This window comes from Aegilops tauschii, chromosome 6 (assembly GCF_002575655.3).
Source record: "Aegilops tauschii subsp. strangulata cultivar AL8/78 chromosome 6, Aet v6.0, whole genome shotgun sequence".
NCBI lineage: Eukaryota > Viridiplantae > Streptophyta > Magnoliopsida > Poales > Poaceae > Aegilops > Aegilops tauschii.
In genome coordinates, this window is record NC_053040.3 from 139,811,102 (window position 1) to 139,828,820 (window position 17,719).

The window sequence follows — 17,719 nt, forward strand, 5'->3', positions numbered from 1 at the left end:
CGGCCGAAGGCCGGGTTGCCAGGCACTTGAGTATGCCGGCGGAGCACCGAGGGTGGACGGAGCGGACCAGGGCATGGGCCATGCTTGAACAAGCCCCGTCCAAGGATCATGAGGAGGCCGGCATGCAACCGCAGATGGAGTATTGGTGGGTGGTGCAGGACTCGGTGCTGGTGATGTCGTAGGCGGAACCGAATGAGTCGACGGCGGCCTGTAGATAGGGTTTTTGCCGCGGTAGTTCGGACTAGGACGCCAGCCTGGGGGCGGTTGAACAGATGACGATGCGGACGGCCTGGCGGCAGGAGCCGGCCTGGAAGGCGGCGCTGGTGTAGACGACAGAGGAGGACGAGCCGCAGCATGAAAGACCTTGGGGCGAGAGTCCTTGCGAGCTTGTGTTTCCGCCGCGAGTTGTAGCAAGGAACGAACTTCAGCGAAGGTAGGAGGGGGCCGTATCATCGGTATGAACGAGGCTTGCTTGTCAGAGTCTTCGCTGAGGCCGACGACGACGATATTGATTAGCTGTGAGTCGCTAACTGTATCGCCGAGTTCGCGGAGCTCATCACCAATGGTCTTAACGCGCTGGCAGAACAGATTCACCGGGGCGTCTCCTTGCACCATATTGCGAAGCTCGGTGTGGAGAGCATTTTTCCGAGCGTCGGTGTTGCTTTGGAAGAGCTGACGGAGGGAGTGCCAGATGTTGGCAGCGGTGGCGCCGTCGTGATCGAGCATGTTGAAGATCTCGGTGGTGATGCGGGTGTAGAACCACTGGACAATCGCGAGATCGTCTTTCAACCATTGCGGATCGTCGGGGCGGGGAAGACAGTTGGCGGCGACATGCGAGTGCAGGTTGCAGCGGCCGAGGTGGAGATCGAAGAGATGTCTCCAATGGTAGTAGTTGTGGGCGGCGAGATCAAGAACTATGGGGATGTAGGGGCTGACGTCGGAGATTGTGTCAGCAAGAGATATTGGTGCGGCGAGGATGGGTGCAGGGTAGTTTTATGGAGGTATGGTGAGGGCCGAGAGAGAGGCGGCCGCGGCGTTGGCAGCCTTGGCGATGAGTGCGGCCCGGCGCTCGAAGTAGCCGGGCGGCGGCGGCGGCGGTGGCGTTGGCGGAGTCATACCCTAAACTCTGGGACCGGTATCTGATACCATGATAGCTGAATAAAACTGTTGCTTATTATTGATTTGGTGCGGCATACAAGAGTATATAAGAGGGTACAAACCGACTTGGGGTAGGGTACAAAACTGACTTGGACTAGAAGTCGTATACTATAATGACTACTCTAACAGCCCACGCCCTCATCCGTGTTCGCGGCCTCAACTACTCCCTCCGTTCTTAAATACTTGTCTTTCTAGGCATTTTAAATGACTATCACATACAGATGTATGTAGACATATTTTAAGTATAGATTCACTCATTTTATTTCGTATGTAGTCACTTGTTAAAATGCCTAAAAAGACAAGTATTTAGGAACAGAGGGAGTAAAACACTGAGGCGGAGTTCAAGTCGCCTCGACGTGATTGACGAGCATATTCAAGTGTAGAGGCGCAAGGACCGTGGCAGTCAAACCAGTGATGTGTCAAGATTGGTCAAAACCACTATCCAAAGCAGTATGAGAAACTAGAGTTATCCGGTTTGAAAGTTAAGGGCGGTTTGAAAGTTAAGGGAGTAAGAGTTGCCGGTTTTTTAGTTGACGGACCATCCTAATACTTTTGAAAAAGTCAAAAAGAATAATTCTTCCCGGCCCATTTAAAACTTCTTACAGATTTTATCCAACGATAATGATTTTGTAATGAGTTATGTAAAGTTTGGTTTCAGACCCGCCGGACTGCATTCTGCGTGTAATAGCGTCAGAAACTCCTGATGTTTTTGAACAAAAAAACTCAGTTTTTATCCTAAGAAAATATAAATATCTGTGGAGATGGTAGGAGGTGGGGTTTATTAATATTTGTGTTTCTACAATGTACTAGCTTTATTACAATTTTTCCAAAACAAAATTATTGTAGACGAGTCTAGACACTCTGCACGACACAACGACCCTTTTCCTTTCGAGAAAATTTGAACCCAGTGAACGTTCCAATAGCTGCTTCACGTCTAGGTTCACAGAAAACACATTGAACCCAGTGAACGTTCCAATAGCTGCTTCACGTCTAGGTTCACAGAAAACACAGCTCGCTGGCTCCTACTACATACTACTTCCTCCGTTTCAGAATAAATGACCCAACTTTATACTAACTTTAATACAAAGTTGGGTCATCTATTTTGAAAAGGAGGGAGTACCACATAGTAGCACACTCCGTTTCCGAAACGACTGTAGTATCTTTGATGTCACCTTTCTTCCACGCACGACCGACGTGTATATCTTTTTTACGCCCCACCCCCGCCCCACACGCACGTAACGCGATAGAAAAGAAAAGATGCCGGTCGACCGAGGGCATTCTCGGCATCCGCATCCGATGAGATCGCCAATGCCCCCGCTAGCGACCAAACTCAGCGAAAAGACGAGGTCGGCGGGGCGAGCTGGACACCACGAGGACGGACCACGACGTCACCGGTGCAAAAGCCGGTGCACAGGTGTGAACGAACCCAGCGACAGCGAGCGGGGCATTCCGGACAATTCTCGGCCGCCGAGGAATGGGAGCTGACTCGGATCCGCACCGACCTCCGGGGCCGCGAGGGCCGAGCACGTGGACTCCTCCGTCCCCGGCCACCTGATTTTCCTACCCGACCGTCCACTGACATGCGGGCCGGAACTGGTGGGGCTAGACATCCATTGAGACGGGTGGGCTCAGGCGTGGGGGCAGAAGAGCGAGGCAGCCATCGCATTGGCCATCACCGGCGGGAAGCAGGTACGCGTCAGCGTCCCCGGATCCTCTGCGGCCACGCGGACGCAGAGACCCCTGCTGCGCGCGCACGTGTTGCGAGGCTAGTGGAGGGAATCAACGGCGCGGTGCAGGCTTCGGAGACCGGGGCCGCGGTGGAAGGCCGCAGAGGATCCGGTGGGAGGTGGAGACGGGACGGGAGCGGTGGACGGGGGACGGGGGCGTCCGAGTCAGGTGACGCACTTGGCCGAGTTGGCTGCTTTGTCCTCTTGCCCCCCTCTCGCTCGCACCGTCGCACGTCTCACCAAACCAAACCCCTCCTCGCTCTTGTTTATTTTGGATTGGATGGAGGTGCCTCGTGTGTCTCTTTCATTTCCTTAGCTGATGCTTCGTGGTCTAGAAGCCTTCGGCGACACGCATCCGACGCAGGCAAAGTGACAAGGGAGCGTGAGTGTGCGTGTGTGGATCGGTGACCGTCTGCTTGACGCAATGTTCCCGTTGACGCAAGCTTTATGTCGTGTAAAATAAACACGGCAAGGGCTCCTCTGAATCTCAAATCAAAGGAATTCTATAGCATTTTTGAAGGATTCAAGTCCTTAGGAGTTTTTCCTACGCCGGCCTTTGATTTATAGGAGAAAGTCCTTTGTACCACGTTTCATAGAAAATCGAACATCCACTCTAGCCTTTTTACTTTTATTTTATAATTTCTTCTTTTCTCCCGTGGCATCAAACACTCATTGCTAGTCCCATAAGTTTTCACTGGGCATGCCACTTTAATCCTATACATTTTCTATTCCTAAATCTTTGGAATCATGCGGATCAAAGAGACCCTAAAGAGGTTGCGTCATTTAACTGAGATAGGAGGGAGTAATATTTTCCCCTTGCTATGCCATTCCAAGCTACTGGTAAATGATTCTTTATTCTGTATATAGTCAAACTTTCCAAAAGCAATCCAACAAGGTAAAGTCAGCAGGCCATAAGGAGTAAAGTATTATATTTTTACCGAGTTGGATGAGAGAGAAGAGGAGAGAGAAAAAGGAGAATAGTAGTACTTCTTAGTAACTAAGCTAGTATAATGTTTTTGTTGATAAAAACTACTATACATGTTGACTATATATGACGTGGCAACTTTATACATCTGTTATCGACTATACTATTACCAATGCTCTAGAAAATCATATCAACATTCATATTATGAAATTAATACCGCTAGATGCATCATTAAAATATTTTTCATACTATATAACTTTAATACTGCAGATGCTAATATTTTTAAGTATAAATTTGGTTAAACTTTGCATAGTTTGACTTTAGATAAATCTTGCATGACCCGCAAAAAAAAGATAAATCTTGTATGCGGATTAAAAGAAAGACGAAGGGAATACTGTTAGGAAGTTGTTGACTTCTTTCGGCAAGGCGATGATTGTGCATTATGCCCGGGAAAGCAGTGTTGCGGCATTCGTTGGCCAGAGCTAGTTACAAGGGAAACTTTTTGTGGAGTGACATGATCATCCTCCTGACTTCTTGATCTCCTCTCTTGTAACGGACATGACTATTGTTCAATAGATCTCCCCGAAGTGAAAAAGGGACTTCAGTGGTCCTGAGATTATTGTTGTTGAAATATATTGTACGATAACAATGTGATAGCAAATAAATGAGTAGAAAGAATAAGGGTCTCTTTGACTCGCAAGATTCTCAAAATGTGAGAATAGGAAAAATCCAGGAATAGAGTGTAATTAATGTTCTCTTGTACCCTACAAGATTTGAAAGAGTGTTTGACAACACAGGAAAAGCAAAAGAATGCAACAAAGAGGTTTGAGCGGATGAAAGTTTCCTCCAACATGTAATATAAATGAATCCTATGATTAAGGACTTCCATCCTACGAATCAAACGACCATCATAGGGAGAGAAATCATAAACTTCCAAATCCTTGAAAAATCCTATGGAATTCCTTTGTATCAAAGGAGCCCTAAGCTTCAAGACCGGAACATGGGAAAATTGGCACACTCTACCATCTCATCTCAGAGTATGTCTAGCCGAACTCCTAAAACAGGCACCCACATATACACACGCACACTCATCCCCATAAATATAGGCACACACTAAGATAGCATCAGAGAACCTGAAACAAATTTGAGAAATATACGAGCACCCGTGTCAAGTTTAATTTGAACACGAATGAGATGATTTCACCACAAGAAATCCAACATCTTAGTTCATATTCATATGTGAGCACTAACGTTTTGATGCACTTTTGAAAAGGAAAAAAAATCATATTTCCTTTGACCAATAAAAGAGTAAAAAATATATTCATATAATATATTGTACTCTGTTCTCTCTGCCTGTAACTTCATAATATATTGTACTCTATTCATATAATATATTGCACTTTTGAAAGGAAAAAAAAAATCATATTTCCTTTGACCAATAAAAGAGTAAAAAATATATTCATATAAAAGAGTAAAAAATATATTCATATTTCCTTCGAGAGCCTCACAATGATCACTTGAGGGTGGGCTGAGAGCGCGTCAGTTGGCGCGCTCTCAACCGCCGCCACATGTCGTGCCCTCTTCAATTTGTTTTTTATTTTCCGAACGCGTTATCGGCTTTTTGAACGGTTTCTTTTTTTGGGGTTTTTTCGACTTTTTTGTTTTCCACCGGTCTTCCTTAGCTTTTGGGCAAAAAAAATTCGCATTTCCTTTATTTTTTGCTACTGCAAGAGGACAACTATGCCTCTTGGAAACAAAAAAAAACGTGTTTTTTGTTAATTTTTCTTCTGCGAGAGGCATAGTTTTTCTTCCGCGCGAGGCACGATTTTACTTTTGCGAGTCTCCAATACGGAAAAAAATGTGTTTTCTGTTTTTTTACTTTAGTGAGAGGCATAATTTTGCTTTCGCGAGAGGCACGGTTGTGCTTTCATGAGAGGCACGATCGTGCCTCTCGGAAATGAAAAAAAACATGTTTTCTTTTTCTTTTCTTTTCGCGAGAGGCACGGTTTTGCTTTCACGAGAGGCATGGTTTTGCTTCTGTGAGAGGCATGATTGTGCTTTCATGAGAGGCACGGCCGTGCCTCTCGAAAACGGAAAACGCGTTTTTTTTTCCTTTCACGAGAGACACGGTTTTGCTTCTGCGAGAGGTACGGTTGTGCTTTCGCTAGAGGCATGACCGTGCCCCTTTCAGAAAGGGAGAAAAATATGCTTCCGATTCGGTTCCTTCGTATAATTTTTTCATGAAAAAAAAAACGTTCATCAAAACTTATTGATATGTGATCTTATTTTGAAGATCTCGACGTGAGAAATCCAATGGTAAAGCCGGTTTAAGATTTGAATGCACAGTTTAAAAAATAATTTTTTTGAATAAACAGATGTACGAAAAAGAGAAAACTCACGTGATCACAACCTAAAAAGATGAGAGTGATCTTTTGAAGAAGTATAATTTCGAAAAATAGGGGTGCCTCCTGTTCACGGGCCTGTAACTTCGTAACACTCTGTTCACGGGCCTGTTTTGTCGAGGGAGAAAACGAAATTTATCCGGCCGAGCGAAGTCACAGGCCCGTGAACGAACTGAATAGGTCTCACCACTCGCCGGCGTGCGGCCCCCGCTCGATCAGCCGCCGCCTCCCGCCCTCCGCCCGTCTCGTCCTTCCCGCTGCCAAACTCCTCCGCCGCGCCGTCGCTTCCACCCCGCGAGATGCAGGTACTTCTCTCGAGCTCGTCCAGCTAATCAGACAGTTCACCATCTCGGCTGCTGCCATCCGCGGTTCCGCTCGATCGCGGCGCGGATTGCTGCGATCGTATGAGGTCACCCTAGGTCACCGGCTAGGGGCGCGTCTCCGTGGTTTGACTCGGGGTGGTTGCCTGCATTAGCTGCACTGTTCACGCATCGAAATTGTTGTGGAACCGAGCCACCCGTCCATCCCTCACTAGGCATCAGTCACTGTGCTATCACGTGTGCATTTGACACCATGTTACCACATCTCTTGGTGCTAGGGCCGACATCAACAGCTCTGATTTCCAGAAGTCTTGTCATCGTGTTATTTGTTTAAGATTTACCCGCGCTTTCCTTTCTCGGTGAATGCGTGGAGGATGGATCAAGTATGAACTGCCAAGGGTAAATTATGGAGGCTAGATGATTCGGTATTGTCGCATTGATGTAGGGAACCAGGGTGATGTGTATGACGATGCTTACGGTAAATGGAAACCAAACACTCCTGTAGGTGTGTGCTTACTATCTTTGTACTGCCAGTTCAAAAAAAAAACTATCTTTATACTATTATACTAGTATTTTTATTCATATACTTACTAGCATCATACGACTACAAGGTGGACACAGATTATAGGTGAAGGAAAAACGACGATGCGGTTTGTTATGCATGTCTGAAGCTATACACCATATTTGCCTATTTGGGAGGGGGAATACTAGGCCCTAACAGAGTTGATGCTATCTAAGTTTCCATGCTTTTCCCCCCTTCAAATTGTACCCCTTAAGCCTCCCGAAGACCATGACTATGATCAGAATCATTTTCCCCTCATCGCTCCATTTCCCAACAAACCCATATGAAGCATCCTTGCAGTGTAGGTCTTGTTTCAGTAACCTCTTGCAGCTGTAACCCATCGAGAAGCCCACGTTTCCATATGCACTGCAATATAATCAGTCATCAGATCAGCCAGAAGTTCAGTAATGATAATCATGGCAAAAATAACCATGAGTTTCTCTTAAGAATGTAGTGGATTTCAGTGACTTGCCTTACAATTTCAAACAGTAAGCTGAAAACATTGAAATTAAGTGGATCTGTGGTCAGTGCTTCTCGCTCAGTGATGCAAATTAGCATGACAAAGATAGCCAAATAAGACAGCTGGGACAAGATCCAGTCCTCCAATAGCCCTTTTCTGTTGTATCTCTTCTCATCCTTAGAATACCGATCATCATAATTGGTGAAAATTGATGTGTAGCCAGGAAGGTACCTGATACAAGTTGGTGCAAACATGCGTTAAGAAGTATAGCTTAACATTAGTTCTTCTGAATGATAGCATACATTAGATAATCTGATGTCTCTTACTCTATTATATGAGATAAAGCTATTTGTTAAGTACTCCCTCCGTCCCAAAATTCTTGTCTTAGATTTGTCTAGATATGGATGTATCTAACACTAAAACGTAACTAGATACATCCGTATTTAGACAAATCTAAGACAAGAATTTTGAGACGGAGGGAGTACGACATATTTGCATATCATTCAACCTAGTCAATAGAACCCCTATTTGCCTAATGTAAGGTCGCAGTAAATTCAGGAATTTTTTTACTAATGTAAGTGCTGCAGTAAATCCAGGCAATTTTCTTCGCAATGAGCAATATTATTTCCGGGAGAAGGTTAGAGAAGGAACTTACATCATGACGATGTATAGGACTATTATTGCCGAAGAGATGCTTGACAGATCCACAATAGTTTCACCAGCATGCCTTGCATTGGTTGACTGAAAAAGAGCACCTACTATCTTTTGATAGCTGCTCATTTCCTGCAAAGCCTCGGAGCTCCATTCCAAAGCGCAAAACAATATGGTTTGCAGAATTATGAAGCCCACAACAGTTAAAATTAAGCAAGCACACTTTCTTGTACTCATAAGATGCCTGTATCCGATGGCGTTTGCATGCTCAAGAATGTAACACCATTCTTGTTTCCCGGTAATCTTCTGGAGTGACCACACCATGAATCTCAAGCATGGTGCAAATAATGTATTTCCTACTAGCATCTGAGGAATAATTAGCAATAGCAGACCGGAGTTCTTCTGGAAGATAACCATATTCTCGTTTACTGGAGTGAAGCCACAGTTTGCAACCGAGGATATAGCTGTAAATACAGAAAATAAAAAGAGCCCAACCCCTTTTCTCTTCAGAACTTCTTGTGCATCTGGTACTAACTTAAGGTAGAGGTAAATAAGTAAGGAGCTCCCTAAGTTTGTTATTAGAAGATAGACCGTCACTGCAGTACCTAAAAGTACAGTTGTCTTGGGATCAACATGTTGTTTGTTTGCCAGGCGGATTTCAGAAAATGAAACTGCATCTTTTGTGCCATGGCTAGTGTTGGGATCAAAGTTTGCAACATTAATAGATTCAATATCAATATGAGATATGTGGTCCCTTGTGTTGAGTGAATTTTCTTTATTGAATTTAGCCCTCATGAAGTGAAGACCAAGTACTGAAGTGAACACCTCACTGCCAATCAGCATTAAAATTGCCAAAACCCAGAGTTGTTTGCTTGAGAATTCCTCCATTTCAACAGTAGCCATGCTTGAGACAGTTGATGCAGATACAGAAGTAAACAACACGTCTAAGTTTTTCAGAGTATTTGACTTATCTTGAGAGTTAAGAACCTTCAGAGCTTCATATCCAGCAAATGAGATCAAGGTGAAATAGGTGACTTGGATAAAGAGCGGGTTAGTTTGGCAGATGAACCGGCAGGAGTATTTCATAGATTGCCATGCAGATTTGGCAAAAGAAGAGAATTTGGTGGATGCAAATGCACAGAAAGTTTGAAGACTTTTTAGGTATACTACAAGAGAATTATTCATTCTTTTCTAGTACTTGTGTGGCACTTAAAAAGAATGTTTTCTCCTTTGGAGCGGTTAGGCGGGGAAAGGGGGGAGGGGGTGCTGGTTCCTTACTTGCGCAGTCACACTGAGTACTGTCTATTTATAGTGGAAAAAATATATTCTCCCTTCAACTTTGTACCTATGGTGTTTCGTACAATCTGTGCTATACAGAGGAATTATAAAACAGTAGTGGATTTATGTGGACAAGTATGACCGAAGAATCAAGGCTGCTTCATGGATCCCATCATTCAAGATAGCTTTGCCATAGTAGTGGTAAAGGATTCTGTTTTCTACTGAATTTGTGTCAATAAATAGTCTACAGGCTAGTGAAAATGCAAAATTAAGAATGAGCACTCTGAGTGCAAAGTTATTTCATTCTGTGCTCTGCATTATGTCTTGTTCACACGATAGATGTTTTTTCCTTCTTCGAGCCTCTCCGAGTTAGACCTTGACGGCATGCAGATCCAGTTGGAACTTGGAAAGATTAAATGTGTTCTCAGCAAGTGGTTCGTGTCCTTTCGGAAGCTAAGGTGCTATCAGGCTCCATTGTCTTACTGAGTTCCCTATGTACCAGAAATGAACCCTCGACATGTAGAATTCATTCTGAGGAATATTTGACTCAGATCTATCTTGGATTTCAAATTTTGTAACGCTGAGTTAATCAGAAGTTGCAGTCATAAAAAGATGTACTTGCATGTCTCTCTTGGAAACATCATAATGATTGTGCACACTGTACACTTAACGAAAATGTTTTTTTAGCCGGGCATCAGTATGCTCCCCCTTACCAGTTACCATGTCTGTTTTCTTGAACTGCGAAAGGAATGTGGGATACCTGCGAGGAGCTAGATATCCATTTAATGAATAAGAATAGACATCCAAATCTTAGTTGAAGAGGACTCGAGCCTGGTTCAAAGGGCGTATAATCACACCTCCTGCATTACTACATGCATGTTCTTCTAGACGTGTATCAGTTCTTTTCATGTACTCCCTCCGTTCCTAAATACAAGTCTTTGTAGAGATTTCACTATGGACTACATACGAAGCAAAATGGATGAATCTACACTCTAAAATGCATCTACATACATCCGTATGTGGTTCATAATGAAATCTCTCCAAAGATTTATATTTAGAAACGGAGGGAGTAGTATGCTAAATATGTACATCGGTATATATATGACTCTTGTCGTGGCATCAACAATATTGTTTACTCATATTGGTTTTCAGGAAGAACCGAAGAAGTAACATCATGCGTTCTCGTTTCATAAGCAAACACGTGTAATCCACATTTGGGGAATTTGATTTTATTCTTCTCACCAAGGGCAAAGCATTTGGTACAACCGAATTAGCTCTTCATTGTTGATATGGAGAAGACCGATAACTAGATTTTATTCTTTAAGCTTTATCATCTGAGTGGATATGGAACAAATTCTTTTGATGCTACATAGTTGCTCTGCACTGGCATATACTACCTATGCAGACTAGGTTAAATATGCTCTGCTAGTTCCGTGTGGCAGCAAAACACCTTTCAATAATTATAGGGTTGCATTCAGCTTCTATGGTGCTGTTAATTGACTCGTGGAGCAAGATGACCTCCATAACTTTTCCTACATGCGCTGTTCACACTAATTCGATTTTTTTCCTCTTTGTTCTTTCTGAGATAGACACGTTGAACTTTTGCTCACACCATTTTTGTTAGTTTGACAGTAACTAATTTGGAGGAAATTTCAAGGTTACACACATCTCTAATCTAGACATGTATTATTGTTTATGCAAGTTAGTATGATATCTGTGGCATCATTATACGGCTAAGAAGGTTTAGCGATGAACTCATGATCATATGTACAAGACGACCTGAATCAGTGGCTTAATAACTTATTTAAAAGATAATAATACATCTCCGTCAAAATTAGAGATGTTGCTGATTCAGATGAGCCAATGACAAATGAAAATAATATAGTGTCATAGAAACCGATCAAGTATTTTCTCGCTACCCATTAAATCAGCATCATGTAATTCCATTATTTCCAAAAGGAGGAAAATTATGCACTGCGTAACATTAGGTAGTTGATTTTCTGTGGTTTAGTGAACATGAGTTGCCTTCTTTTGCGAGAAAAATACGATGTGCCCTTGATGGGGCATTTTTTGAAAAGAACACGTCATTTATCTAGAGTGTTTGCCTCTCAACTATCTCCCTCCGAATCCCATCTTAAAGTATGAACTGGGTTCTGTTGGAGAAGCCATGTTCGGATTTGCTCTAGCCACATGCAGAATATATTTGAAGACGGAGATAGGTACTTAAGCGAGAACATATGTGGCAGCATGCCACCAGGCCCACCATGTGAACATATAGTATGGAGAACTCTATGGGCCTGTTATGATAGTTCTGTTAGTTTACAATGAATTGGCAAATGTGGACGTCCCTTCCCTTGCAAAATGCTGGGATTACCGATCATGTTAATAAATCATGGTAATTTTAAGGCCAGATCATGTTATCTCCCAGTGCCAATTATGGGATACTCTGTCCTCTTTAGTGAATACGTACCATTTAACATGCTAATTGCGTTACTTTCATAGATTGCTGTTGTATTTAGTTAGTCAACATATTCCACTGTGAGCAAAATGCACACACATTAACCTCTCTGCTACAGGCGGCGAACTTCAGTATCAATCAGCTGACCTTCCATGGCTGACAGACACACATGCATGGTGATTGGCGACCTTGTTCAACCTGCCGAAGAACAGAAAGCCATTATGGAGAGCGTCAGTTCATTGCTACATTGCCACTTTCTTTTGAGCAAAAGCTACATATCCCTGAATGGTGGCCCGATTCGACTTTGCGGCTCTCGTGGTATTAGTGGCCTCACCACCTACAATTTGAGCATCTCAGATCCGTGCCGTATATATCCTGGGAGCACTTTCAGAGATTTGTTCTCCATTATGTGACCGATGATGCTCAAAATGCAACTGAAGCAGGTCTGGGCTGGCTCTGCTCAACTGCATACTGGTCTTGTGCTTGCTGATAGGGAGATGGTTATCTTCTTTTGGTTCTGACGCTGCGCGATATGCTAACATCGACGCACGTAGTATGGCATGACCTTCCTCCATGCATGACAGACATGAACGCATGGTGAATGGTGATCTTGTTCAGCCTGCTGAAGAACGCGACAACGGACAGCTATGATGGCGAGCTTCCCTTCATAGCCCCTGAAAGGTGGCCTGATTCTTTTCCTCGTGGTATTAGTGGCCTTACCACCAGGCACCTTTAACTTGTACGTATCCTGGGAGCACTTTCAGATATTTGCTCTCCATTATTTGAATGATGATGCTCAAGGTACAGCTGAAGCAGGTCCGGGCCAGACTCTGCCGCTGTGAATACTGGGGTTCTGCTTGCTGATAGAGGGAATTGCCTTCCTTGCGGTTGAAACGCGGAGTGGTGGAGCGATATGTTAACGTTGGGTAGGATTGAGTTTTAAGCTTCCAGTGTGTCCTAATAACACCGTCAAGATTGAATTTTAAGCTTCCAGTGACCAACTGAAGATCGTGACCACAAGGGAACATGGTAATGATGGTGGCGCAGGGTACCGGAACAATAATGTGGGTGCACGGTGGAGATTCCAAGTTGAGTTCGGCTAGGCACCTGCGATCTGCATGCACATGCATGGACCATACGGATGTACCACCAGAGTTTGATTTTGCCTCAGGAGACCATGTTTCTGCTGTGATTTACCTTAGTTTAGAACTGGAAATGTACTGAAATGCCACCTATAAATTCTGCTATCCCTCAGAAGAAGTTTGTTAATGGATATTTTTACCCAGGCCAATTAAGCGTTTAACATGCAGCAAATCTCTTCCCGAAACTTCAGGATAGGACGCGACATCAAATTTCTTAGCTTAAGTGCTAGCATAGTTACCCCTGCTCGGTACAGAGAAATGCAATCACGCTCAAGCAGTGAACATCTTGCAGTGGACATGACCCCAAAACTTTCTCCCTCTCTTTTATTCGACCCACAGTTCAGAAACCTTTTTTTTAGTAATTACTCTATGCTTTCATTCGCTTAAAAGATCATTTAGATCTCTATGCTCTCTGCTACTACAAACTGAGGATCAGCTTGATGGCATCACGCAGCTCGGTCGGCTAGGCCGCCGCGACGCTTGGGGAGAAGGACATCGGCGCAGAGCACGGCGAGGCCGAGTAGCTGCTGGCTCTGAGGGCTTCTGATCCGCACTTTTCAGCGTGGTCGTCCATGAGCATCTGGTGGCATCGGCACTCGGAGCTGCAGAAGGCTTTCTCCCCCCTGCAGTTGCAGGTCAAGAGCAGAAGAGAGGTAAGCGTGTGGTTAGTGTACTGTTCCTTGTCACTAAACTCTGAAAGTACTATAGACTGAATTCACCAGGAGCCATGCTTTGCTTGCCATTTAAAAAGATGTTTATGCGATGTGCTATGCTGGGATGAGTGATACTACTTATTAAGGTGAAATGTTAGATAAAATTCTACACCTATGACAACTTATCTGTCTTCTGCTTTCCTAAGGATAGCTGAACTAGGCTCTGCTCCAGGAATACATAATCATGGCATCCTTCAACCGAAGGGCTAATGAATGGCTACAGGGCCAAAGAGTGGTTATTGCTACTTTGAACTCATAAGCACATTTGATATCTCTTAATATCAGCTGTAGACCTACCCCTAATTGTTCTCTGAGAAAGGAAGGTGAAAAAAAATCCCACCTAAATAAAACAAGAAATTAAGGCCCTGTTTGGAGTCACTCCAACTCCTAAAAATACGAGGAGCTGGAGCATCTCTTTCCCAGCTCCGTGCCTTTTGACTCCAACTCCGGGAGCGGAGTGGTGGAGTGGCGGGTCTCCGAACAGGACCTAAGATGTGATGTACATCAAGCTTTGCTTGGTCCAACAGACATGAAGGCTCACTGTCCACACAACCAAAATAAAAACAAGGAAAGGAGATCCCTAAAGGATGGTGGCTAGCTAAAATTCTCACAAACTTCTTAGGAAAAAAATGGTAGGAATGTATTCCATTCAAATTGATACTATGATCATGTGAGATTCCTGAAGGATTATATGCATCTTGTAGCTTATTTGTTTCAGTATGGCATCAGTTATTAACTCCCTGCGATATGAAGTACTGCTCGTCAGTTGTTGGTTGGTTAACCACTCACCTATACATGTAGATGTCGAGCCCATCAAGCCTCTTGTTGCAGAGGCAGCATCGGCTCAAGAAGTCGTCCGCCCTCGCCGGCGCCTCCTCAGCGGCTTCCACGAACCAGCCGTCCCCGCCGTCGCCGAACCCGAAGTAGACGCGCTTGCGCATGCTGCCGCCCTCGCCGGCGCCGGCGGCCATGTGCGTGATGACGCACGTGTAGCTCTCCGAGAGCTCGTCCTCCTCGCGCGCGCGGCGGCGTGCGGCAGCGCCGATCGCTATCGGCTGGGCGGTGAGGCACGCGCGGCTCATGGCCGCGACGATGCCGAGCCCGACGACGCCCTCGGCGTCGAAGCTCCGCCTCGGCGGCTTGGGCTCGGACGAGCTGACCCGGAGGAAGATGGAGAGCAGGTTGCCGAAGGACGACGAGGCCTTCTGCTCGGCTGCCGGCTCTGGAGACCTCGTCATCATTTTCTCGCGGGAAGAGAGTGGGAGAGAGAGAGGTGTGAGCTTCAGTTTTGTACTGCTCTCCACACTCCCGTCCCTCTTCTCTTCCCTCCTAACCACCTGTCTCACCGATGGAGAATACTATGGAGGAGGGAAGGGAGGGAGGGAGGAGATGGTGCTGGTGGTGGAAGGTGTTTTAAAGGGATAAATGGTTTGTTGTAGTACTACTAGTACTCCCTCTGTAAAGAAATATAAGACCGTTTAGATCACTAATGAATCTAAACGCTCTTATATTTCTTTACGGAGGAAGTACTATATTTTTTTCTTAATAATTAGTGGGGGTTGCACATGTAAAAAACCACTTTATTTCTTATAATTGTAGAATATTCCATGATAATAACAATACTAATTTCCCAATGAGAATCAATAACTTGTCCTTTTTCATCTACATAGGAGAATTAAATATAACTACATAGAAAAAAAAAGTAGACTAAGGCATAGCCTAGTGATGAGAAGGGGCTGATGTCTTTCCACCCACTCAGGTTTAAGGTATGGTACTTACAATTTGGGTTTGTTGTACCAATTATACTGTAGGGGTCTTTTAGTAAAAAAACATAGAAATAAATAAAATCAAGGCCAGGCATGAGAATCAAGTGCTTGTCCTCTTGTGAAGCTGAGCACTTTAGCTTCCACTCTATGATTTCTTTTTTCACTAGAATTAGTTGTCTCTGGATGCATTAGTAGGAAAAGTTTCATGTGTACCAGTAGCTTGTTTATTCAGCTTTTTGCCATATATAGCCGACTGTCCATGTTGAGCAAACCTTGCAAACCTGCTTTCCGGCGGTTCCACCCGGGCTTTTGTCCGGCTGCTCGTTTACGGAATGCAATTAGTTCTTCAGCTACCTTCGCCTGCCCCCTCTCACATGCCTTTGTTTTCATTTATTCTGGCGTTGCGCAAAGAGGCTCGTGAACTTTCTGAAAGCACCTGGCGGATTTGGGGAAAGATATCCTTTCGCGATCGATCGATACAATGCGGATGGGTCTCTCTCTTTTCGCGCGTCGCGATCGTCGTGGAAAGAATAGAGGGGCGAGGTTTATTGCGGTGGCTAATCATCATGCAGAGGCAATTAGTAGTTGTTAAGTGGTGCTACTTGGTTACTGTTAATGTTTATAATAGGAACCCAATGCTTAAAGTTGTCATCATCATGAGAGATATGCCCGTAAGCACTTCAAGAAAGCCAAAAAGGCAACGCGTACCCTAAGGCTCGTCGTCCGCGATCGGCGTGAATTTCGCTGAAATACACGCTAAACTGAGAAATTATGGTGACTGTTTGAGATTTCAAACTAGGCCTGTTTTTGAAAGGCGGGTTCAAGTGAAATTGTTGTTGTATTTCAAGTAGGCGTCATGTCTTCTAAAAAGGTAGGCCTAAGGTTTGACAAATCACCCTTGTTTAGGACTCGGTTAGTGCCAATCTTGAAATTTCTTGGGGTATAGGAAGCACTACTGAATAATTATGGTCATGCTTAGAACAATGTAGTATTGTCTTCTCAAATTTAATTCTGAAAATAGGAGATATGATTGCTTGTTTTACTTTGCAGGAGAAATATGATTGCTTCTTGATACAGTGCTACTACCCTTTAACGATCTCAGGCAGCAATAGCATCCGTCGTTGTCTGCTCCTTCTCATGGCCGGCACACCTAACAAAATAATTTATAGCCCCCATCATGCATGCCCAATATACTTGAGATTTATGGTCCAGAGAGCTTTCCTGTGACCTGGGCTCACTGTTAACCAACCATGAAGGACATCCCTTTCCCTGTTGACCAGACAAGGTACATGACCTTGACATCCATGCATATGTGTTTGCCTGCCTATGGAGAGGCAAACATGGCAGCTTGACCTAGAATTATTAACATATAGTGTTAAATTTGAGTTGGTTGGTGCAGCTACCTTAATATTTTTGTAAGAAATGTATAGAAATGCATTCTCAAATGAAATCTGTCATATGTAAGGCGACTAGTTCTGAGTTTTGTTTTGTTTTACAAGTTTTTTTTGTTTGTGTGTTTCATTGGTGCTCAAACTAGACTTGATGATTTACTACGTACATGCAACTTTTTCTAAAATTGAAAGATTCACAAAAAATATTATAAAAGAAACCAAGCAGGACGTTCGGGAGATGGGAAATAATTATCCTCAACTTGTCAAAATCACACTTAATTATAGCCGATGTGGCAAGCATTAAGCGTTATCACAGGGTAAACAAAGGAAGTGGAGAACCTTTCCATGTGTGGTTGAGTTGTGACTTGTCTTTTGATGGGTGTTAGATTTGTGCCTTGCGAGGGCACAACTCTATTTGTATCAAAGAGATAAAGAAAACGATGTTCTCTTTACCTTCCGTCAAGGCGCCGGGCCCTAATGGATTCATCGGAGCTTTTTTCTAGTCTTCCTGAAAAATTGTCAAAGATGATCTCACCGTTGCCATTTTGCACCTTGCAAGCATGAATGGTGACTATGAAAATGTCATCAATTCCACCAACACAGTGCGGCTCCCTAAGTTCGTCGATACGCAAAATGTGGGAGACTATCGCCCAATCAGCCTGATTCATAGGACCTCCAAGTTTTTATCTAAACTCATTGCCAATAGAGTCGCACCCATGCTTAGCAACATTGTCTCCAAGCGCCAGATTGCCTTCATCTAGAAACG

General features: G+C 44.1%; 1 protein-coding gene across 1 annotated transcript; it reads right to left on the reverse strand.

The window, feature by feature from the left end:
- Positions 1-7,066: 7,066 nt before the first annotated feature.
- Positions 7,067-15,234, reverse strand: LOC109772336 (cation transporter HKT1;3). Its single transcript, XM_073501834.1, has 6 exons — positions 14,586-15,234; positions 13,548-13,706; positions 9,967-10,063; positions 8,210-9,396; positions 7,567-7,785; positions 7,067-7,460 (listed from the first exon to the last, which is right to left on the reverse strand). The coding sequence occupies exons 1-6, from the start codon at positions 15,035-15,037 to the stop codon at positions 7,262-7,264; spliced, it is 2,313 nt and encodes a 770-aa protein (XP_073357935.1). The 5' UTR covers positions 15,038-15,234; the 3' UTR covers positions 7,067-7,261.
- Between the last annotated feature and the right edge of the window lie 2,485 nt (positions 15,235-17,719).